The 27082-nt window shown below is 34.5% G+C and overlaps 1 protein-coding gene across 2 annotated transcripts in view; it reads right to left on the minus strand.

Annotated features, from left to right (window-relative positions):
- cntnap2b (contactin associated protein 2b) overlaps positions 1-27082 on the minus strand; it is a 103346-nt gene that overhangs the window by 50898 nt on the left and 25366 nt on the right. For both annotated transcript variants that reach the window (XR_015477855.1, NM_001302242.1), the window contains 8 exon segments: positions 21656-21766; positions 19902-20095; positions 17902-18049; positions 13270-13473; positions 10970-11154; positions 9043-9186; positions 3998-4256; positions 1040-1189 (listed from right to left, as the gene is read on the minus strand). Coding sequence is in view for 1 of the 2 variants with exons in the window: in NM_001302242.1 (NP_001289171.1) it covers positions 1040-1189; positions 3998-4256; positions 9043-9186; positions 10970-11154; positions 13270-13473; positions 17902-18049; positions 19902-20095; positions 21656-21766 (1395 nt within the window). In the remaining variant the exon portion in view is untranslated.

Genomic DNA, 27082 nt, shown 5'->3' on the forward strand with positions numbered 1-27082 from the left:
CATTTTAGCGAAAACCTCAGATACTGTTGGCTGGTTTCTGTTGGTTGTGCACCTTTTTTACCGACGCCATTATAACAACACAGATCACTGCCAATTCACTAGTCACGCAGAAAAAAGCGATTGACAGGTGGTAATTATGTGTGTAACTTGCCTTTATTCATTTACTGCATGATTTGTTTATGGGTAAAACAAAGACCATGCAGGTCAGGTAGTTTAAACGGTAGGCTACAAATAATTAATTCGTTATTAATTAATTAATTATTCATAATCGAATATCGAATCGAATCGTGAGTTTAGAATCGAAAATGTAATCGAATCGAGGATTTGGAGGATCGTGACACCCTTAAGTATTACTATACATAGCTACATCCACAAATGCTAGTTAAGGAAGCCCTATGTTAACAGTGTCCAGAAGCGCCATCGACTTCTCTGGACTCAGAGGCATCTGAGATGGAGCATCACTCAGTGGAAACCTGTACTGTTGTTCAGATGAATCAGTATTTAAGTTGCTTTTGATGATATATGTGAAGGACTGGTGACCCAATCACCGATAATGATTAGCTGCTAACAACAAAGTGCGTCACCTAACCTCTTGTCTACCTCTCGGACTACACAGTCACACATACGCCGAGTTTGGCCAGGCTGAGGATTAAAGCTAATAATATTTTAAATTATGTCCAATATTCTACACGAATCAATCGTTTTAAGACCTCAGTAAGGCATCAGGAGCCACTTTATTGATTAAGACTTATGTATGTGTTTATTTTGAATCTAAAAAAACTAATACCATTCACTGACATTATATGAATAACCACGATTCAGCTGGATTCAGCTAAAAATCTCTTTAATGTTCTACTGAAGAAATAAAATGGGTGAGGATATTAACATGAAATCTTCATATTTTGGGTGAACTGTCCCTTAAACAGCACTTGGGTAATATTTGGAAAACATTACAAATTTCACAGGAGGGTTCATATTTTTGTCTCCAACTGTATTAAAATGATTACCATTCAAAAATAAATGCTGATGATTCACTTACCTCCGAAAAAATAATCTCCTCCAGTCCTGATCTGCATGGGCAGAGCAGCTCTCACGGTGGACATCTCGTCTCCATTAATGGTCAACATGGCAATGCTCTCTAGTGCCAGAAAATGAACGCTGTGCCACTGTCCATCATTTAGACCAGAGCCTGCACAGACAAATGGTTAACCTGCATGAGCAATCGTCAGTTTATTCCTATGCAGTTTTCTGTTCTGGATACTTGCTAGAGGAAGGAAAAGAAGTTCTAAATGCATGTGATGCTATGCTAAAGTGATGCGAGAATATTCTTAAAGTTTGAAGAAGAACAAGCATTTTTGAGTAGGCATTCAATATGAATCATTGGGATGCTTATGCTATATATATATATATATATTTATATATATATATATATATATATATATATATATACACAGTTGAAGTCAGAATTATTAGCCCCCTTTTGATTTTTATTTTCTTTTTTAAATATTTCCCAAATGATGTTTAACAGAGCAAGGAAATTTTCACAGTATGTCTGATAATATTTCTTCTTCTGGAGAAAGTCTTATTTGTTTTATTTCAGCTAGAATAAAAACAGTTATTAATTTTTTTAAAAAACATTTTAGGGACAATATTATTAGCCCTTTTAAGCTATTTTTTCTCAATAATCTACAGAACAAACCATCTGTATACAATAACTTGCCTAATTACCCTAACCTGCCTAGTTCACCTTATTAACGTAGTTAAGCATTTAAATTTCACTTTTAACTGTATAGAAGAGTCTTAAAAAATATCAAGTAAAATATTATTTACTGTCATTTTGACAAAGAGAAAATAAATCTGTTATTAGAAATACATTTTTAAAACTATTATGATTAGAAATGTGCTAAAACAATCTTCCCTCCATTAAACAGAAATTGGGGGAAAAAATAAACAGGGGCGCTAATAATTCAGGGGGCTAATAATTCTGACTTCAACTGTATATTCATATATTAGGGGTGTAACGGTTCACAAAAATCACGGTTCGGTTCAATACGATACAGTTGTGTCATGGTTTGGTTTTCGATACAGCAAAAAAAAAAAAGAGGATTTCTATGATTTAATTTTTTTGTATTAAAACTAACATCATAAAAGTATGATACTGTTTTTTTTCTTTTACTTTAAACAATGATAGAGCTATACTTTCGGGGTTTCTGCTTAGCAGCAAATAAAACAAATCCTTCTTTATACTCAAACCCAAAAAGCTGCTTATAAAAAATATATATATATATATATATATATATATATATATATATATATATATATATATATATATATATATATATATATATATATATATATATTTATATATATAATATTGTAGCAGTTAAACAAATAAAAAGAAAAAAAATATTTAGTTTTTATATGGAGCTCAGTTTCAATCAATTTTTAAGTATTTTTTTTTTTTTTTCAGAAAGATGAGTGTCCACCTTTTCCTAAGCACAGATCTGCTTGATTTGACTGTCACCTGCCATTTCAGTACATCTGAAAGCAGGAATTATCTGACTGAAATGGGCTTATGAAGGAATATTGTAATGGGCTCTATTGCATTTAATATTTCCTTAAAACCCGACATTTTCGGATTCTCTTTTTGAGATCTCTCAGATGTTTTTTTTTTCCCACCACACTCTTGGTAGCGGTGATGGTGCGCGACGTATCTAAAAAGCGGTGGGGGCGTGTGCGTGCAATGTATTTAATGACTGGGGAGGTAGACGTGCGATTTCCAGAAGATTATCATTCTTTTGCTGGCATCCAGGAGTCTCCTGAAGCTTCCGGGAGACTTGGGATGTCTGAGATTACATTACGTTACTCGCTATTTTGCAAGCTATTGTAGTGTATCTGCAGTAGTGTTTGGAAGTTCGTTCTTTTGTGTCGGGGGTCCAGAGTTGCTGGGGCAGCAAGGCTGACACAGAAGCTAGTAAGATTGCTAATGAGTGCATGCTTTATTAAAGTGATATTCTGAGTTCAAAAGCGATGGTCTACTGTTTAACATGACAGCGAGGGAAGCATGTTGTATGCCACGTCATTTAGGATGCCATGTTGAGCGTTGTGGCACTGAAAACATAATATTTTGTACTTATTCCCTTTTATCTGTTTAGATGTTAGTCTGAATTGAATCGTTCGGTTTGTAATGCGCACTGAACCGAAAGTCTCGTACCGGATGGTACAATATGAATGCGCGTATTGTTACACCCTTAATATATATATAATTCTGACTTCAACAATATATATATATATATATATATATATATATATATATATATATATATATATATATATATATATATATATATATATATATATATATATATATATATATATTGTTGAAGTCAGAATTATTAGCCTCCCTGAATGATTAGCCCCCCTGTTTATTTTTTTTTCCCCAATTTCGGTTTAACAGAGAGATTTTTTTCAGCACATTTGTAAACATAATAGTTTTAAAAACTCATTTCTAAATTTCTAATAACTGGTGGATTTTATCTTTGCCATGATGACAGTAAATAATATTTGACTAGATAATTTGCAAGACACTTCTATACAGCTTAAAGTGATGTTTAAAGGCTTAACTGGGTTAATTAGGTTAACTAGGCGAGTTTGGGTAATTAGGCAAGTTATTGTATAATGATGGTTTGTTCTGTAAACTATCGAAAAAAAATGCCTTAAAGGAGCTGATAATTTTGTCCCTAAAATGTTTTTTTTTTTAATTAAAAACTGCTTTTATTCTAGCTGAAATAAAACAAATAAGATTTTCTCCAGAAGAAAAAATCTTATCTGTGAAAATTTCCTTGCTCTGTTAAACATAATGTGGGAAATATTTAAAAAAGAAAAAAATTCAAAGGGGGGCTAATAATTCTGACTTCCACTGTATATATAGCAAAAGTGCAAGCTGAAATCTAGAAAGAAAGTCCAGAAAGTGACAGAAGTGGGGGTGTATTGTTACCTGAGGATATGTCCACGCGTGTATTCTTGCCCAGAGTGACGTAGATGTGAACTGTAACTTTACCCTCCACCAGACTGACCTCCACCCCTCCAGGCATGAGCGGAGTAAAAAAGAGCAGGCCGCTGGGGTTCCACGTCCGAAACTGAAGCCTGACCGACACTGTGTCTGCATCAGTCCGACCTGGAAGCTGCAAGGAGCTGGTGGAGTTAAAGAAGGCAGGGAATGTTCGGGACTCCGTGCAGGAAAATGTCAGGTTATGCTGGTAGGAGGATGAAAAAAGCATATGGGAAAATTAATAATAGGAATGATTGTGACCATTAAAGGGAAAGTTCACCAAAAAGAATTGAATCTCTTCTTTTTAAAATAAAGATGATTTTTTTTTTTACTCCAGGAGAACATTTTTATATTAAAGATCTTTTTATATATATATATATATATATATATATATATATATATATATATATATATATATATATTGCAAGTCAATGAATATTGGCACTTAGAGAGTAAACATTAACATACTCTATTTTAATGATCTAGGCGCAAAGTCTAAATCAATGATCTAGGCGCAAAGTCTAAATCACATGGCACAAAAGCATTAAAGGCGTGTCTGAATTGACTTGTGCTATTTTAAGGATGAAAAATGTACTTTGCACCCCGGTGCATGGTCTAACATGGTTGTGCTTAATGAGTTTTGAGTGTTTTTGAGCATAACCTGCATTAAACTAATCAGAGTCTCGTCTTACATTCCCTTTAAGAGTCAGTTGCGTCGCACCATGGTGCATTTGCTATTTACATGGTGGACTTTGTAAGTGTAAAAACTGAACGCTTCACTAGAGAACAGTTAAACAGAGCATCTGCAGCGCGAGGATAAAGAACAAGCCTCCTTCATTCAGCCTCTTTACTTTTACTCTTTACTTCTTTCGTGGATTAGGAAGCGATGTTGTACGCACTCCACTGAAGACAACTATTAGCCTACATATTTAATTTCATTTGTTAGGGGCAGACGAAAACCTCTTTTCCACTGCACATATCATTCATTCATTTCCAATTTAGAGTAGTCCTGGAGCTGCGTGGAGTTTCAATCATCTTTGAATGCGGAAAATTCAGAAATTCCGATTTGAGCCGATTTTGACTTCGATTGACTTAAACGCGTTCAAAATAAGTGTCACGCACAATAAAGGCCTTCATTACACCAAGTTTTGCATCTGAAAATGAATAAACAACAAAAATAAAAATGTTCTCTTTATGTCGTTTTATAGAGGGATCTGTGTATTTTTGTATTTGTTTATTTGTGTTTGTATTCATTAATGTACATAGTTTTTTAGTATGTTTTTAGGTAAATCAGATTTTCTTTTTAATTATTTGTTTGTTAGTTTTAATATACAAAATAAAATTGTATAAACAAAAACAATTCAGACACTCAGTAACAAAGGTCAAATACAGTAAGAAACATTTTACTTTTTCAATATTTAAATAGAAATAAACTGGTACGAAATACTGTCCAAGTGCACTAGGTACAGAAAAGCAAAACTAAACAAGCAAACAAACAAACAAAAAATATTTAAATAAATTATTAAAAATCTTACTTTAATATGAATTTATTGCTGTAGTTCTAGGGATGGTAATAGACTAAAATTAGATTTTCTAATCCAGTTTTCTATGCCTGCACCTGTAAAAATGACCTCAGAGGCATACATGCTTACCTTGTTTTTCACAAAACTGCATAAAGCTCCTTTATAAAAGCCAAAAAGGTTTTTTGATTTTTCTCACTGATATTGTGATTTGATTTGTGACTTAATTTTGTGAATTCAGCTCAATAGTGCAGCACACACTTTAAACGAAAGGAATACAGCATACTTTAACTGTATATATATATATATATATATATATATATATATATATATATATATATATATATATATATATATATATTAACTGTCTATATAAACATGCATTTACAGACCATAACAGCTAATCACAATGTTACAGGATTTACAGTGAGTTTTTAAAATTCTTAAATAACTAAATTATTAAAACGGTGATACTAACTAGTGGTTTACTTAAAAGTGGTATTCATAACAACAAAAATAAAATATAATATATCCTGTGGGATATAATATATATATATATATATATATATATATATATATATATATATATATATATATATATATATATATATATATATATATATATATATATATATAGTCAAAAATATATAACTCTCATATTTATATTATATTTTTAAATTATTTATTATATTTATAATTTAACTCTCAAAGTGCCGGTAGCCATTGACTTGCATTTCTTGATACTACAATTTCAGCTAAAAAATTTTATTTCATTTTCTACTGAAAACAATAGTCCCCTATATGTCTTGTATAGTCTAAGAGTGAGTAAACTAACAAAATGACAGTGAATTTGTTTCAGTTTTGGGTAAACTGTCCCTTTAAATAATTGATTACATAGCACTACAGGAAGGAATTATCACAAACAAAGTTCAGAGGGCAGATTCATTTGGGAGTTTTTTTTCAGGAAACCTGGAGAGTTCGCGTACTGGAAAATCCAGCTAAAACCAGCTCAAGATGTTTTTGTGAAGTTTTCTAGCAAATCCAGACTAGTCTAAATCTGCAGGAAATCCAGCAGGTGAATCTAAAGTTGTTTGTCAACTAAGATTGGCAGACAAAAAATTTATTTAATCACTTTTAAACTGGCATGTCCTGGTTTTTCCAGCACAGAGTTTGATAACAATCGCAACACATTATTAGTTATTGTGAATAATCACAGACCACAGACACACACAGATTAACGGCACTTCTCACTTCACGTCTGTCATCCTCTCACACACACAGAGCATTGTGGGAAAGGGAAGGAAGTCGGTGCTTATGATTGAGGCTAGAGAAGGGACAGGAATTTGAATCTACTAAATATTTAATGTGATACAAATGCAAACCTTCGGGAGCTGAGATTACTGTAAACAATACAAAGAATCCAATTAGAACGGTCACTGAAGCCACATAACACCTAAAATGGGCATTAAGAAAACCAGTGGGGTTGTTTTTGATGGCTGTTGATTTTAATTTAAAGAAATTAATTCTTTAAGAGTGGTTCTCAATGGGGTTGGGTTTTAAAATGATTTCATATAAGACGACTAAGATAAAACAGCTCAAAAGTACTACATTTTATTTCTAAATTTGATCTCAAAAAAACTGTATATTCTTTAAAAGGGAGATTTCTGGACACAGAAAATTGAATGCTATAATCTCAAGGACATTTCTATTATGAACACACACTTTCCAAGCAATCATCTACAGTAAAGTCACCCCTGGTAAAACACAAGGGGTCTGTGTTGTAAAAAACTTAAACTACAGTAAATCAAATGGTGCTTTAACAAAGTATTACTTTAAAGGTGTGCAACCACATTATTTTGTTTTTTATTTTTAGTTCCCCACACCTAAAAAAAGAGTTGAGTTTGTTTTTTTATGCAATTGTACATTATAGTTATAGTATAGTATGTTATAGTTTACATTAATGGTGGAAAAAGTTTTAAAATGATTTATTGTAATTTATTTATTTATTACAACAGAAAACCCTGCATTTTAACTGGGGTGTGAAAACTTTTTATATCCACTGGACATTTTAAAACAAGATAATATAGTTAGATAAAATACAGCACATTGGGAACATTGTTAGTTGTACTATTTGTTTTTATGTAACTGGTTGCAAACATTTTGTATGGCCTGAATTAAAAAAATAAATAAATTAATTTAGTAATGTTCTACCTGATTTGTTTGTTAACATTCAGCTCATATAAATTGTTTGCAACCACGCATATTAAAAATATATCTTTTTTTTGTTTATGTATTTTACATTTAATGTAACATTTCAATATGTAAAGACATTTTCATAATTATACAGTGCCTCCAGAATTTTCCAGTGATATTTATTTTATTTTTGTGGCCTAAAGGGACTGGTTTTCGCAAAATTAAGGCATTATTTGCTTATGTTTTTGAGTTTTGCTGTAAAAAAATATAAAATACAAGTACATTTGCTTCTCTTTTTAATCCAAAGAACCATTGGGCACAATAAATCCTGAAGGGATTGATTATGTAAAGCTTCTATATATAATATTGAGTAAAAAAATTCTGACACAATACCATTTGTGGATTTAAGAATTAAAACGAACCTTAGAAAATTCAATAATATGTTTCATGCATTCATTTTTAAACCCAGAAGAGGAATTATTTAAATGAAAAAGCATTCAGATGTGATCATAACTGAAATGTTATTTTATAAAGGTTTGATAATAAATTTTAAATATTTTCAATGATATTATTATTAACAATATAATATAATATAATAAAATATAATATAATATAATATAATATAATATAATATAATATAATATAATACAATACAATACAATACAATACAATACAATACAATAATATAATATAATATAATATAATATAATATAATATAATAGATTATAATATAATATAATATAATATAATATAATATAATATAATATAATATAATATAATATAATATAATATAATATAATATAATATAATATTTTATTGAAATGTTATATACAGAAATGTTTATCTTTTGGAATTGAACAATTTTTAAATAATAACTTTTTAAAATTAATATTAAAAATATGAAAATAATTAGTTAACAGTAACAATTACAATATATTTTAATAATAATTAAAATATTACAAATAATAATACATTACATTACATTAATTAAACCTCACAGCAGTTTCTGTTATTAATAATAAAAAATGTAAGAGTTGTAAGACCTATTTGCCTATCAGCTGAAGTATCTAACATTTTTTAACCTGCATCATCATGTCAAGCTTGTAAATATTATGTAAATAATAATAATAGGTCTTGTAATTAAAAGGTTGAGGATCACAGTTTTAGACTAACTTAATACCCAACCACAGCAGTCCTCAATACAGCGACTGAATAATCTCCACAAGGCACTGGAGAGCTCAGCAGTGATAAAAATAGACTTGTAAATTTGGCACGTACGAAGCTGGAGGTGTCTACTTTTCTCCTGCGTGCGAGGTTAGTGATGTTGTCCCCGTTGTAATGAATGGCCTCCATGCAGCCGATGTAGTTTTCTCGGCCTCCTGAGCTGGGCTTGGCCGACACTGGCATCCCTCCAAATGTAATCTGGGAATAGACGCCGAGATAAAGTGAAAGTGATGGAAACATTTACCATCCATAAATGCTGACAGGGTAACATTAATCTTATCCATGCACTCTCTCTTTTTAAATAAACGCCACCCGGTGCATGAAATCATATACAGTTGAAGTCAGGATTATTCGCCCTCCTGTGTATTTTCTTTTTTAAATATTTCCCAAATTAATAATAAATAAAATTAATTTAATAAAAAAATCCTTTTAAGGTCAATATTATTAGCCCCCTTAAACAATATATTTTTAGATTGTCTACAGAACAAACCACCGTCATACAATGACTTGCCTAATTGTGCCAACTTACCTAATTAACCTAGTTAAGTTCTTAAATGTCACTTTAATCTGAATACTAGTATCTTGAAAAAATATCTAGTTTAATATGATGTACTGTCATCATGGCAGAGATAAAAGAAATCAGTGGAGAGGCAGAAATGAAACGTGAGAGAGAAACTGAGTGATTATTATATAATATGCAAATACTTAATGGTGCTGTTGTCTATTCTGTGATATTATTACAGTTTATGCTATAATCCTAACATTGCATCAGTGTTTCTTATGTGTTTTAGTCATATTTTAGTAATCTATTTGATTATAAGTCTACAGTTTAAATTGTTTATGTTCACTCAAGACATTATTAGGTTACTGTCGCTTTAAGAGCTAATGCACAAATACAGTATACACATGCAATTTTCTCAAATCCTTAAATCAAGATACAATTACTTAAGAAGCTAAAAGACATAAGATAAGAAGTCATGTTAAAAAATACATAATATAAAAATAAAGAAACAATTAATCAAAGTTAAATCTGCTGATAAGTTAATAAAAATAAAACAATTCTTTTATATTGTTTAGAAAACCAATTGCCATATTTTGTTCTTGCTTTAAAGTTTAAAGCCTGAACTTTTTTTCTGATTGAATAAAATGTTTTATTTATTTACTTTAAATTTTTTTTACAGAAAACTAGACTGAAATAGTTGTATTTTGCTTTTCCAGTGCTGCAAAATTTATCTTTAATATTTGTTTAAAATCTGTACTATATAACAAGACATACATTCACAACACTTTTTAGTTTTGTATTAAAAAGTTATTATTTTTTGCCCAAAATTAAATAATACAGCACAAATATTTATTTGAGAATATAAATCTTCTCAATATAAATCTTAACAACCCCCCCCCCCCCCCCCCAGGAAAAAGAGCAGCTTGCATCTCATATATTGTTGCCCAAAATGAAATAATACAGCAAGACTATTTCTTTGAGAATATAAATCTTGAACCCCCAAACCTTATTTAAAGGGGACCTATTATGTCTCTTTTTACAAGAGGTAAAATAAGTCTCTGATGCCCCTCAAAATAGCCCACAGATAGTTTTTCTGCCTATGAAAGGATCTTTGATCTAAATTGTGCCATTTTTAAAAAGTGGGTGGAGCTACAAATGCCTATGTGTTAGCATAGCGGCAGATTCAAAAACAAGACTAACGTCCTATGCTAATAAGGAAGAGATTGTCACTAATGGGTGGGGCTTTCCCCCTCTGATGACATGTACAATGGTAGAATGTCAATCAAAGTGTTTCTGCAGACCGTTTTCATCAAGTGTGATCATAAAAACAGAACTAATTAATTTTTACCATTAGAAGCTGGTTATACTCTCACACTGTTGCCCCACAACTGTTTAAACCCCGTATAAAAGTGATTTTTGCATAATAGGTCTCCTTGAATTATAAATAATCCTATCAATAGCTATAAATCTGTCATTTACTTCATAATCCAGGTCCAGGTGGTCAAACTCTCCGTTAGTGCGGAAGCTCTGTTTGTGCTGGTCGAGTGTGAAGTTGATGCTGCGTCTGTAGCGCTCGATCAGAACCGAGTGCCACTGGTCGTCATCCAGCAGACTCCCACTCGACGCTGATGTGTGACCCTGAATGGAGCCGTACTGATTACTGCCTGAAATAGACACAAGCATCAAACGCCATTAGTGAAACGGGTCAGATCAATCAAACAGGTCATACGTTAGTGGAGACCATGATATTTTTTTCTATTCTTGATTAATAGAACGTTCCAGCATTTGAACAGCAATTTTTGTCTTTACTGTCACTTCTGATCAATTTAATGCATCTGAGTATAAATATACATATATTTAAAGGAGTCCTGAATCTTAAAAAATCTTATTATTACATTATTACCGTTGAAGTCAGAATTATTAGCCCTCCTAAATTGTTAGCCCCCCTGTATTTATATATATATATATATATATATATATATATATATATATATATATATATGTATGTATATATATATATATGTGTGTGTGTGTGTGTGTGTGTGTATATATGTATGTATATATATATATATGTGTGTGTGTGTGTGTGTGTGTGTGTGTGTGTGTGTGTGTGTGTGTGTGTGTGTGTGTGTGTGTGTGTGTGTGTGTGTTGAATATTATAGTTTTATTTTCTTAAAGCAACACAGAGCAATACAAAAGGCAACAGTTATAAAGACAAAACAGAAAAAGCTAAAAAAAAAGGACATAAGGAAAAAAAAAATATTTTAAAACCATTATTACATCAGTTCCGCCAATATTATACATCAGTCAACAATGTTACACATACATATCTAGGCTAGTGTGCCTAGACAATATGGTGATCATGCAGATAATTAAAAAAAGGGTTTCCAGGTGGCTTCAAAGCCGGCAATGTTATCAAAAAGACTGTGTCTTAGTCTCTAAAAATGTAAAGTGGAAGAGAATTCTGAAAGCCAGGATTTAAAAACGGGTTTTGATGCCTTTTTCCATAAAAATATTTTTTTTGGCTAACACCATTTTAAATTGAACAGCTTTTTTAAATTGATGACTGAACTCATGAAGTGAGTCAGACCCCCTATTTATTTTTTTCCCAATTTCTGTTTAACCGAGAGAAGATTTTTTCAACACATTTCTAAACATAATGGTTTTCATCTAATAACTGATTTATTTTATCTTTGCTATGATGACAGTACATAATATTTGACTAGATATTTTTTCAGGATATACTAGTATTCAGCTTAAGTGACATTTAAAGGCTTAACTAGGTTAATTATGTTAATTAGGCAAGTTAGAGTAATTAGGCAAGTCATTGTATAACGGTGGTTTGTTCTTTAGACAGTCAAAAAATATTGCTTAATAATATTGACTTTAAAATAATAAAAAAATTTAACTGTTTTAATTCTAGCTAAAATAAAACAAATAAGACTTTCTGCAGAAGAAAAAATATTACAGCAAATACTGTGAAAAATTTCTTGCTCTGTTAACTAAAGTAAATTTTTCTATAAAGTAGCTCATTCTTCACCAGTCAACTCCACTCTGCGTCTCAAGTCCACTGACGTACATGGCGAGCTAACTAGACAAACTGGTTACAGCAGGAAGCATCCATATTGAGGTAATCAATCAGCTGGTACTGTAAGCGCGAAAAGGAACGACTTCATACCGCCCCGTAGTGTTCATTTTAAAGATAAAATGCAGCCATACGTACTTCTGGCTTTATAATTCGTGATTTTTCAGAATGAGCCTATGTTTCATTATCCAGTGTTAAGATAATCACGTGTAGCCCACCATTAATTCATGTTCAACCAGTTTTTTGACTACCACTATAACAAGATATAAAATGAGACCTAAGACATGATCCCATTGCACTTTTCGCACCATAAGGTACTATTCATGTATTTAAAAGTATACTAATAATATTTACCTAAGTAGGTTAACCTACTAGGTAAGTTAGGTTAATAAGGCAAGTCATTGTATAATGATGGTTTGTTCTGTAGACAATCAAAACAAAATATTGCTTAATAGGGCTAATAATATTGACCTTAAAATGATTTTAAAAAATTAAAAACTGCTTTTATTCTAGCCGAAATAAAACAAATAAGACTTTCTCCAGAAGAAAAAACATCATAAGAAACACCGTGAAAAATTCCTTCTCTGTTAAACATCATTTGGGAAATATTTAAAAAGGAGAAAAAAAAAACAGAAGGACGAATAATTCAGACTTCACATGTATATATAAATTATTTTAAAATGAAAAACTTTACCCAGGTTGATCTGCAGCTGTAGTTTGGCTCGCCGTAGCTCTAGCGTGATATAATCTCCCTGTTGTCCCTCCCCATGCAGCAGGACGCCGTCACCTTTAGAGGTCTTAAACTTCAGCGATATCACATCCTTCAAGATCTTCATCTTCTTCTGTCTGAAGCGATAGGAAATCACTCCCTGGCCATCGAAGCTGATCACATCTGCCCCTGAAAGCGGGAATATGGGTCAATCTAATGAAGTCTTTCCCAGATCTACGCTCAAAACAACTTTGTGATGCAACTGAGGTGAAACTGAACATATTGGCTTTTAAAGAAACCATATTTTAAATTATAATGCTGAATTATTTTTGATCTTTAAATAAGCATTTCTTGAATTATGCATATTTCCACATTGGGAATTCAACCATAGCCCAAAGAGGTCAAACACAACACTGCAGAAGAGCCTAGAGCCCCATTCACACAGGGCATCAGCGTCAACGCTTCCCATTCACTTTGAATGGGTGACGTCAGGCGTTGCCGAACTGCATTGTGGGTCCGTCGGCGCCGCTTCAGAGGCGTTGCTCGCTGCAGAAGTTGGGACTAGCTCAACTTTTCAACAGAAGCGTCAGCCAATTAGATCGCTATATGCAAATAAACCAGCTAGACAGTGGCCTATTGTTGACTGAATTTCATTGGCTGACGCCTCTATGATGATCGCTTCAGCCCCAACTTCAGACACGCCTTCAGTCAAGCGTTGACGATGAAGCCCACGTGTGAATGGAGCGTAATCCTGAAGTGTGATGGAATTATAGAGGAACTGACAACAATATACCATATTTTACACAACAGAGGGCAAATTTAGCAACTTATATTGCAACTTATTTAATACAATTAATACCAATTAGGCAAAAATTGTGTGGACATGCATGTTTTTGTTATTCACAAGCAGTGATGGGAATAATGGCGCTATAAATAAACGGCGATACATTTTTCAGTAGCACATAATCAATTGAATTACCGTTTCCTCTATTACAACGGCATTACCGCTACTGAGAATAAAATGCTCATTACTATAATTGAGAACACTGAAGGTCCTGGAGGGCCGGTGTCCAACAAATTTTAGTTCCAACCCCAATCAGACACACCTGGGCTAACTAATCAAGCTCTTACTAGGCTTTCTAGACTCATCCATTCAGGTGTGTTGAGGCAAGTTGGAGCTAAAATCTGCAGGACACCAGCCCTCCAGGACCGAGTTTGTACACCCCTGACATAGGATCTTTCTCTGGGGTGGGTGTGTGTGTGTTTGGGGTTCGGGCAGGACACATTACCAACCAGTGATGATGATTGGTGTGTCTATGAATGTGGTGTAACTGAGAATGTGATGATTGGCTTAGATAGAGTACATTTCCATCGTTTGCCAATCAGAGGTAGAGTAGGCGGGTGTTCACACATGCACAGTCAGTGGCAAACACCAATGACCATGAGTCAGAACGATGGTAAATCCAACAAGTTTAAAGGTAATGTTTGTAAATTGAAAATATAAGCACGACTTTTCCCTTCATGAGGTAAGAGGCAAGAATGTTAATGTATCGTGCAATATATACCCAGGAAAAATAGAGTCTCTCTGCATTGGTGACAAGTATTCCTAATCTAATGAAGCACCTTAAGTTTTGTGAGTGCCTAACACTGTTCACAAGTGACTAGTTTCAGCTTTGCTTTAAATAAATTTGTTTAGGCTTTAATAACATATTTTGTTCATAGTGAATGCCACTATTATTTTAGTTTTATTCTTACTTTCATAATGTTCTGAAAATGTATATTATATAAGTTAACTAGGTTAACTTGGTTTGAGTCTTGTTCTTTTTTTACAATACCAGTACTAAATCCATGAAAATTCTGAATTTGAGTTGTGAAGTATAGACAAATACCAGCAAAAATAAATTGAGCAGTGGCAAAAAAAAAAAAAGCTACAGAAATAGATTTTGCAAAAATTTTGAGAATTTCAACATTTTGCCATCCTCATCATGTCGCTCTAGGCTAGGTTATGACAACAACCGCCACTCTCAGCTAGTTTATAATAGCAGATGCCACTCTAAGCTACTTTAAAACAACACATTGGGCCCTATCATACACCCGGCACAATGTGGTGCAAGGCGCGACGCAATTGTTGTTTGCTAGTTTCAGCGTGGTGCAAAACGTCAAAACGACTCTTGCGCCAAGCTGAAACTAGCAAGCAACAATAGCAAATGCATTGGCGCTCATATGTGCGCTCACAGGCGTAAAGGAAAGGAAAAAAAGGAAGGCGTGTTGAGGCACATTGATGGCGTGTTGCTATTTTGAGAAACTATAATAGATTGTTCAATAGACCAGAACAAAGCCGGTCTAAAGTCCAGCGCAGAGCGCGTTAGTTGTGCGCCTCGCTTACACACTGCTTAATACACACAATATGTAGAGCAATACGCAAATATCTTTACATATGAAAAAGAATTTAAATATTAAGGATATATATATATATATATATATATATATATATATATATATATATATATATATATATATATAAATATATATATATATATATATATATATATATATATATATATATATATATATATATATATATATATATATAGGATATAATAAGAATATATATAAAGGATTAAAATATTACAAAACATATTATTTTCTAGCCTACATAAATATAAAAACCACTGCCTTTATGCCTTCTTCATCTCAGGGGCTTTTTCAATTAATTTGTGACAATTTGCTTTTGTATAATATTAATGTTCTTATTATTAGCAGTATTTTTTATTATATGCATATTTATATTTGTTTTATTAAAAACAAGCTTAGATTTGCTCACCTGTCGGGTTTTAGACCATATGGGGCACAGCATGTGTGTTTGGATATACTCAGTTTTTTGAGCACACTTTTTTTCATTTATTTTTTATAAATATTTTTCATTTATTCGTTTGCTGGAAATTAGAACTGAATTTAGAAATAGTTTTGAAACAAATCTTTGCGCTTAACAAACAAAATTAATTATTTATAGGCTAATGGATCCAGATCCACGGCGCAAAGCGGATTTTTCCATCCTTATATTGGCAAAAGTGGATTCTGACATGCCCTTAATGCGTTTGCGCCCTGTGCTTCGCGTATAGATCGTCAAATTAGAGCCCTAATGCTGCGTTCACACCAGACGCAACACGCAATTGAGCGTTTTGCGCGTTTGACGCGCTTAACGAGCGTTTCGCGCAAATTTCTCGATTTCGAAAATCTAAACTTCAGCGGACATTCGCGCCGCGTTAACAAATCAGAAGCTTGCTCTTGTGGGGGTGTGATTGTGACGTAGAACCTGTTGTCGGTGTTCCGAGGGAAATCCTCCAGCCTTCACCGACAACAATCATCAAACTCGGCTTGGCTCAGTCAGAAGCACCGCTGAAAAGTTTCTGGAGGAGTTTATGAGCTCACAGAGCTGGATGCACCTCTGAAAGAATGTAGTGGACTCAGACACGACCCTAAACGTATCAACGCTGTTTTTTAGTTTTCATAAGCACATAAACACTGTTATTTTCTTCATGAAATCCATGTTAGCCATTTAGCTATGAAGCTAGAGTCTTCGGGCAGACAGAAGCCCTGCCCATCACGCGAATCCGCGTCTGTTCTGATGTGAATTTAACAAGCGAATGAAGCGGGGTTTGACGCGCGTATGAAGCGAGTAAACTCAAATGTTCATGCGGCTATTTACGTGCGAATAGCGCGATTTATCCGCGCGTTCCGCGTCTGGTGTGAACACAGCATTAGTGCTCTAGTAGACTATTGTCTAACAGTAGATGGGGCTGTAGGCTAGTTTTTAGCAGCAGATGGCGCTCTAAGCTAGTTTAAACCAGCAGAAGCCGCTCTAAGCTAGTTTTTAACAGCAGACAACGTTCTAGGCTAGTTATTAACCGCTGATGGTGCACTTGGATAGTTTATAACAACACCCTAAGCTAATTTGTAACAGCAGAAGCCGCTCTAAGCTAGTTCATAACAAAACATGTCACTCTAGTAGGCTAACGTCTAAAAGTGCTTTAAGCTAGTTTTTTTTAACAGTAGATGGTACATTAAGCTATTTTTTAAAAGAAAAGGGTGCTCTACGCAAGTTTTTAACAGCAGATGGTGCTCTAAGCTCATTTTTAACAGCAGATGGTGCTCTAGGCTAGTTTTTAACAGCAGATGGTGCTCTAGGCTAGTTTTTAACAGCAGATGGTGCTCTAGGCTAGTTTTTAACAGCAGATGGTGCTCTAGGCTAGTTTTTAACAGCAGATGGTGCACTTGGATAATTTATAACAACAGACACCACTCTAAACTAGTTTATAACAACACATAGCACCCTAGTAGGCTAATGTTTAACAACAGATAGCACTCTAGGCTAGTTTTTAACAGTAGATGATGCTATAAGCTAGTTTTTAACAGCAGATGCTTTTCTAGGCTTGTTTTAACATCAGCTGGCGCACTAGGCTGATATGTAACAGCAGATAACTCTCTAGGCTAGTTTTTACTTACAGTAAAAAAGCTCAAAAGCTTGAAGCGTTTAAATTTGTAGTCTGGTTCTCTTGTTTCATTTGGTCGGGTTCAGTTAGCATTCATATGAAGTTTAATTTTTTCAACACTCACAGTAAGCACAGCCATAGATTTCCACCCTCAGGCCAGTTCTGCCCTCCTCGCTCCAGTCCAGTGGGATGAAACGCACATATCGAGCCACAAATGGGTGCTGAAGTTCATGTCGCACGGCTCGCTCTGAGTTCCAGTTACCTGAAAATGTCTGAGGCAGAAAGAAGAGTTTGCAGTTTGTAAAAAACACAGGGAAAACCTCCTGCTGTGAGTGAGATGCTTCATTACTGCAGCTTCTGAGTACACAGATCAATAAAACAGACTCTAACGCATTTCCATGAGAAATGGCTTTGCATCTTAATCTCTGTGATCGAGCATTTCAGTTTAATTATGCAAGGAGGGAATAATTTGTGGTGAGGAATGAGCTTTTCCTAGAGAGTAATGAGATTAAATGGAGAGCATATGACAACTCAGTTGTTTCTCGGTCTCTCTAGCTCTAAAAATATAACATAAAATTAAATAAAAGTTCAAAGTTTCAATATAAATTCAAGCATTTTCAAGTATAGTATTTATTTTATTAAATAATATTGAATTACATTTTGTTTATATTTTCATTTTTAATTAAAATTTTACTTAGGTTTACAGTAGTGTTTATTTTTATATCAGTTTTGGCAAATTTAGTATTTTTCAGTAGCCTTCTAACTTATTAACTTATGTAACAATATTTTATTTTATTTAAATTTATTTTATTTAAATTTATTTTAATTTAAGTGGCAACAAGTACCTGTCTTAGTGAGTGATTTATTGAATCATTCATTCAAATTTGATCAGGAAGCAACTGTTTGCATGGCTTTGGTTGCATTCGGTCCAATTTATATTTTATATTATTTATTTAATATTATATATATTTATTTAATATTATATTATATATTATAATTTGTATGCCGCTTATTCACTTGAGTATTATTATTATTATTATTATTATTATTATTATTATTATTATTCATTCATTCATTCATTTTCTTTTCGACTTATTCCCTAAACTAACCCAGGGTCGCCACAGCGGAATAAACCGCCAACTTATCCAGCACATGTTTTTACGCAGCGGATGCCCTTCCAGCCGTAACCCATCTATGGGAAACATCCATACACACTCATTCACACAATTCACCTGTACCGCATGTCTTTGGACTGTGGGGGAAACCGGAGCACCCGGAGGAAACCCACGCGAATACAGGGAGAATATGCAAACTCCACAAAGAAACGCCAACTGACCCAACCGAGGCTTGAACCAGCGACCTTCTTGCTGTGAGGTGACAGCACTACCTACTGCGCCACTGCGTCACCATTATTATCATTATTATTATTTATATTAGTACTAGTATTATTATTTTGATTATTAATATTAGTATTAGTATTATTATCATTATCATTAATTAATTAATAGTATACAATAATATGATTTATTATATTTTATAAAAAAAACTAATTATTTAGAAAAAAGTAAGAAACTTATTAAAGTTACCAAATTACGTCATTACTTTCAGCTAAACTTTGTAGGTCATGTGCGTTTTTTGTAAGACAGCAGCAGCTGCTACTTTCAGATTCATTCATTCATTCATTCATTTTCTTTTCGGCTTAGTCCCTTTATTAATCCGGGGTCGCCACAGCGGAATGAACCGCCAACTTATCCAGCAAGTTTTTACGCAGTGGATGCCCTTCCAGCCGCAACCCATCTCTGGGAAACATCCACACACACATTCACACAAACTCATACACACTCATACACTACGGACATTTAGCCTACCCAATTCACCTGTACCACATGTCTTTGGACTGTGGGGGAAACCGCAGGACCCGGAGGAAACCCACGCGAACGCAGGGAGAACATGCAAACTCCAAACAGAAACGCCAACTGAGCCAAGGCTCGAACCAGCTACCCAGCGACCTTCTTGCTGTGAGGCAACAGCACTACCTACTGCGCCACTGCTTCGCCCCTTTCAAATTCAGTAATGCCTAAACAACATTTACTCCCTGAGCCACAGTTTTCCTTGTAAACTCACCCATATGTTGCTGTCCTGCCGATAGGGTTTCCAGTTGCTTCCAGTGTCGCTGTACAGGAGCCTGTAGTTTTTGGTCCAGTCTGAGCTGCTGTATCTGCCCTGCGTTGCGATGGCTGTGATCTGTTTTCTGGCCCGGAGGTCCACCTGTAGCCACCGGTACCTGTCCGAGTCTGATGGTGACCATCCGCCATTGCCTTTCAAAGAGGAAGAACAATGGAAGAAAACAACACTAGATGCCAAGTTTGAATTACGATGCTTTAGTGCACACCGCAGCTTCATAATGCACCATTAGCACCATATTTCCTCAACGCTGGCCAGCATGCATTAAAATTCATTATGACCCATAGAGATGTTTTCCTCAATTCTGCAATCTAAGCAAATCCTGATGCATCCTTTATACTTTATCTGCAGTGAATCAGACTTTATATCTCAGTCTAAATGTCAGGCAGCGAGTAGAGAGCATGATACTGACACACAGGCTGATTTTCATATGCAGAGATGAACTACAATGTTCACAGAATGTATTTCCACAATATAATGGAATGCACAACCTTACTCTTACACTGTAAAAAATGCAGGGTTCTACACAATTCCCTCATGTTGTCCCAACACAAATTAAATAATCAAATAGAGCATAAAAACAACACACACACAGGCACAGACTTTGCTGAGTCTTCTGTATTGAATTAGGTCAGTGCTTAATTTGTGAATTACGAGGTCCCAGAAAAGATCGGGGTAATGGATCCAGGATGTTACCCGAGGATGGAAGGGTGTTGTTGGGGGTGGGGGTGGATGTTGGAGGGGTGTCATGGACGAAGGACGAAAGTGAAGAGTAGGGGGGTTGTCGTGGAGTGAAGAGGGTTGGGGAGTCGCGGAAGAAAGTGAAAGTGAACAGCGGACGGGGGAGGAGGGCGGTTGAGGAGGGGGGTCGGTAAAAATGAGGTGCCAGATCCGATTTCAGACGTGCCGGATCCGGGATGTTCCGGCACAATTAAGCCCTGGTCGAGGTACAACGGAGGATCGTCAAGCAGGCAAAGGTCAAAACAGGGACAGATAGGAGCATGCAGATAATCCAAAAGCGAAGTCAGAATACAGGCGAATGGTCGGGACAGGTGGCAAAACAACATAAACAGTAAAACAAAGCAAAGGTCAAAAACATGGCATGACAAGGAAAAATGTTCCAGTAATGCTCCCTTACAGATCACAAGACTCAGCAAGGGTGTGTGTGCTGTTTTTATGGTTCATCTGATTAGTCCATCATGAGCTTCCAGCTGCATGTGTGTATCAAGGGGAATCAGAAACTAGTGTGTGTGAGGTGCATGATGGGAGTTGTGGTTCATTAAAATGGCATATGTGTAGTTCTTCAGTGATCTGCACAGGCTTGATCGCTGGTGATTGTGACAACATGTAACACTAAAATTAACATTTTAAATTTTAATATATTTAAAAATATTTTTTTCCACAAAACATCAGTATAAGCAAACACATGAAGCATGAACATGAATATACAATATTTGTAACAATTATAATAATCAGAAACATTTCTGTAATGTTTCTTTAAAAACTCAGCCTTGCATCACAGAAACAAATGAGATTTTTTAATGTATTTAAATGGAAAAAAGGTAGCTCAAACTGTAATTGTATTTCACAGTATAATTGTTTCTCCTGTATTTGATCAAATAAATGCAATCCTGGTGCTCATAATCTAATCAAAGTACTTTAGTTCTAGTTCTCCATTGTGAGCATGTTCTCACCTACTCTCCTGTTGAGTTTTGCATAGCCGGCACCAAAATCCGCTGCCAGCACAGAGGAGCTGGTGAAGGCGCTGTAGGGAAGCGGTGAAGCCAACACCTCATCACACCTCTCTGGAAAAAAGAAAACAGAAAAACATATGTCTGAAATTATTTTTTTTTATTTTTTTAAATAGTACAGACTTAACAGCAAACAGATGCATGAGACAAGGGGGAGAGAAAGAAAGAAAAAGAACATATGATACACATCGCATAAATGAGTACACACCGCACAGATCTCTCTTTTAAAGTTATATTTTCTATTGGGTGCTATGCAGTAATACATTTGTGCATATACAAATTAGTCATTACCAAAGCCAAAACTAGAGCTAATTTAACAAACTAATTTGGGATCATTGTCTAAAAAAAACAGTATGCCCAAAATTATGTTAGGCAGAATGAAACAAAAATCAAGAGAAACATAATATCCCTAATTATGTTTGGTGACAAAATGTGTGTGTGTGTGTGTGTGTGTGTGTGTATGTGTGTATATATATATATATATATATATATATATATATATATATATATATATATACATATACAAGATGAAAGTGTGTGTGTGTGTGTGTGTGTGTGTGTGTGTGTTGGGGGGTGGTGGGGGGAGGGGGTGGCTTGGATGCTGCGGGCCCTTTATAATGTCTTTTGGGCCCCCCTAAATGTATGGGCCGTTAGAATCATCCTAATCATCCTAACTCCACTATATATATATATATATATATATATATATATATATATATATATATATATATATATATATATATATATATATATATATATATATTAGGGATGGGAAGATTAACCGATATGTATCGATACGCGGTCATGCGCGTGCACGATGCGAGTGCATCGGTAGAGCAGCAGAGGACTAATGAAATTTTGGAAGCAAATCGAGATGCATCGGTTTTTGCGAGATGCATCGGTTTTTCCAAGATACAACTTATATTTTTAATATAGAATGTATTTTTTATTTATTAACAAGTGTTGTCAACCTGTTTTTGGCGCATAATTTAATCGACCTACATAAAGTATGCCTTAGCAACGGATTTGCGGATGTGTACACTTACACTACAACTCAGTGTATCATGTGTGCGGATGAAGCGAGTGGTGCGACCTCAGAAAGCGCGAGAAGCAAAACAAACATTTTATTCCCCACTGGGTTTAAAATCTAAAGTATGGAAACATTATGGATTTAAGGATGGACGACTTGACTGGACAAATGCAATTTGCAAAATGTGCTGCACATCTGTAAAATACACGGGCTGTACGACTAATCTGAAATCTCACTTGAAGCGGCGCCACGGTGTTGTTGTGGAAGCATCTTTCAGTGTTCCTGCATCCCCGGCTTTCGCACTGCTTCAACTGTAGCTACCAGCTCCAAAAGTGGTGAGAAAAGCATTGCAAGTTTTTTCCAAGCGCAACAGTTTTGTGCGCTCTACGCCAATAACGGATGCTATTGCATTGTTCATCTGTAAAGATATTCAGCCTAGAGAACGAAGGTTTTAAACACCTCCTCCTGTTAATTTTTATTTAATTATATTTTTATTAGCCTGTTGTTTACAGTGACAGTGATGTTTCAAAGCAGCATAACACTGCTAGTTCACCACCTTAAGTTTTGAATATTCAGTGGCAAAATATATCTTTGTAAAACTTGTTTTCATAGTTGAAAAGTTAAATCACAATTCTTGTTGTGCAATGCTCAACCTTTATGTTGAAAGAGTGCAAATATATATATATATATATATATTTTTAATATATATTGCACTTATACATTCTGTTTATCTTGAAAATACTTAAACAATATGTGCTATATGTTCTAAAATGGCCCTCTACTGTAAACTGACACTGGCTCTGAGAGAACAGCCAGTTTGTAAAAAAAGTCTTGGTTTTGCTTGGTTAATAAATAATCAAACTCATTAAATGGCACAGCATCCTCTTTCACATAATCTCATGAACTTGATCTAATTACATGTATATATATATATATATTAGGGATGTAACGGTATTGTAAATACCAACATACCGCAATATTATTTTTTTTCGATATTATTGTAGTCGCATGACTCTGTAAAACTATAGGTCTTCTGAGAAAATTTGCTCAGGCGAATGAAGCGAACGGGAGGTACCGGAAACTACAATTCCCATCAGCCCAGGCTTGGCCATAATCCCTTGCGGTCTGTTGTCGCTACAGATCCAGTAATGCGGAAATGGAGTGTGCTGCTAGAAGCGGGGATCAAAAAGAGCTGGAAAACCCTAAAGCGGGTGTTGTCGCCGCGCGCGTACTGAATAGTGGTGTTGTCGCGCGAGTTCTTATCAGCTGTGTTGTCGCGCGCGTTCTGAATAGCGGTGTTGTCGCGCGCGTACTGTAAAGCGGGGACAGAGGGTATGTCGCGTCGCAGGGGCACTTTTGATCATTTTGGAAGGGAACTTTCTATCCAAGGCTAAAAAGGGCATGTGCACTGCACAGGTTAAGCACTGTGTGTGTACGTGCCTGCAAGTTGGGGAATATGACTAATAATCAGTCATGGGGACTGCAGAAACACAGCACACTGTTCAGATTGATGCAGACATGAGATCTCTATCTCACTCATGGTTTGTTCTCTCAAGTGGGGGAAAGACAATGCACAACGTTACCCACTGCTGTCAACCTGGGCCAAGTCATATCTCTGTCCCAGAAACCTCAGTCCCAAATGAGAGGGTTTTTTCTGTTGCAGGGGACATTGTAAATACTCAGAGATACCAGCTTTTACCAGATTATAGTTATATGATAATTTTCCTTAAAACCCATCTCTATCTAAGTGAGTGAGTGAGAGATTAAATGTTGAATGTGATGAGTTTTCAACAATACTAAATTGAAACTTAATTTTTTTACATGGTTTAATATTTTTTTGTAATTAAAATTGAAGTTCCTGTTTCAAAGCTTACAGATAGATGGCTAATTTGTATGTCATTGACACTTTTGGCACTTTTTTGGAGTATTTTCACAAGTTTTGTTTTTTCCTGTAAATGATTCAATAAATACCGTACCGTGACATTCATACCGAGGTATTACCGTACCGTGAAATTCTGATCCCGTAACATCCCTAATATATATACACACACATATATATTAAACAAGAAGCAGTGCTTCGAGTTACACAGAGTCTCAATACCCTTTTGTAAGAAAAACCATTTTGTGGCAGAACATCTTCGTTCTGCTCAGTACAACAGGCTGATGGCTGTGAACATGGTGAATCTCTGAAAATATAAATATTTAAAGTATAAAGCAGTATACTGTATACAATATATATATTTAACGTATAAAGCAGTTTATCTTTATAGATATAACTATTGCATAGTTTCAATCTAAACAATTACATTCTTGCCTGAAAAAGCCTCAAAAGTACATTATTTTCTCCAACAGCTGCAATATTTATCAAACTGTGGTGAGTTTATGCTGTCACTCTATGTGGGCAGAGTAATATACAAGAGCGAAGAGGCTGTACGAGTGCTGATATTATGGGAATACGGCTTTCAGCCAGTCAGATTCAAGAACCAGACAGAACTGGTGTGTGTGTGTGTGTGTGTGTGTGTATATATATATATATATATATATATATATATATATATATATATATATATATATATATATATATATATATATATATATATATATAAACATATTCATACTTCAAAATCTTTCACCAGTTCACCAGTTCATCTTTAATCTAACCCTCTGATAAGTATATACCTATACATGTCTGAAATATTCCTGAACAGACTGAACAGAGACAGCCATTCATACGTTTGCCATAAATGCTTATAACAGAAGATAATATTTTTGAAATAAATGCATAGATGCCAACATTGTACTCTTTAGTGAGACTGAAAGCATTTAAATGCACACCAATAAGCTAATAACACAGAATCATCTTGTTGAAATAACCCTTTACATGCAATACAATACCCTGACAATCAAGTAAACGAGACCCTATTATTAATTAATAAATCAGTTTGTTTCCTGGTAGTGGCTAACATGTTAATACGCTTCTGTCAATCAATATCGGTGGGTGGGGAAAACTGCTAAATCACAGTGCACTTAAAAAATCACTAGGATTTGGATCCTATTTTAACATCAGAAACTTAAAAAAAAGATCCCCGTCTGATCAATTATGTATAGATACAAACATTATAATCACGATATTCGATAATATTACATTTCACTGTGAGCATGTATTATTAGTACAATTGGCGTTCCCTTTTTGCGTCTGAGAAAGCGTTTGGACCCAGAAACTGTGACGCATGATGTCAGGCTTAACAAGTACGCTGGCATTTTTGTACGTTACTGATTTACAAGAGTCAGGATTAATCTATTAAAGGGATTTCTGTTGCTGTGCTTTAAACATGAAAACAGCAGCAACTCTGTAACCTCTCTGCTTTGTTAGAGAGCCTTGAGAAGTGGAGCATGTCTCACTGAGGTCCTTGATGTTTCAGTGCTGCGGGTGCGGTCAGTCTGCAGGGTTTAAATAGGCTCCTTGTAACCCAATTTATCAGGCCAGAGGCAAAATTCAAGGCCACAATCTGAGCAACACTGAGCAAAACAGGACATTTAAAAACAATGTTATCAAATGCATATAGTTCTTTGTGTTATTTTATCTAAATGTTATAGGAGTTTTCATTATGACTTTCAGTGTAGCTTATATTTGGGATATATTTTCATTTTTGAAGTTTAGTCACTTTGTTGTTTTGTAATTTTTTGGTATGTCATTAGAGCTGTATTCATTTTTATTTTTGTTTTATTTATATTGGTACAATAGGGTAAAAAAATTAAAATAGGAAAATACTAAAATAAAATGACCATTTGTATATATAATATATAGTTTATATTCATATATAAAACATAAAAAAAGAAAGATAATAAAACATAATTTAAAAATACACAGATTTTAGATGCAAAAACCTCTTAATGCCACTTGAGATTTTCTTCTGAAATCAGCCCTTTTCTCAGATCCCTGTGTGTAGACTTAATAATTTTAGTAGAAAATTTCAGATGGCATTTAGAGATTTTTGCATATAAACTATTGAACTATTGATTTTTTTTTGAATATTATTAAATACTGTAATATTACATGAATAATACTAAATTACGGCAAGCATGGCTTCTTTAGAACACATGCGAAAATACAATCAAGGATATTATGCACATATTCATTCATTCATTCATTTTCTCGTTGGCTTAGTCCCTTTATTAATCTGGGGTCGCCACAGTGGAATGAACCGTCAACTTATCCAGCACATTTTTATGCAGCGGATACCCTTCCAGCCACAACCCATCTCTGGGAAACATCCACACACACACTCATTTACACACCCTTATTCACTACGGACAATTTAGCCTACCCAATTTACCTG

This window comes from Danio rerio, chromosome 2 (assembly GCF_052040795.2).
Source record: "Danio rerio strain M-AB ecotype USA chromosome 2, GRCz13ab, whole genome shotgun sequence".
NCBI lineage: Eukaryota > Metazoa > Chordata > Actinopteri > Cypriniformes > Danionidae > Danio > Danio rerio.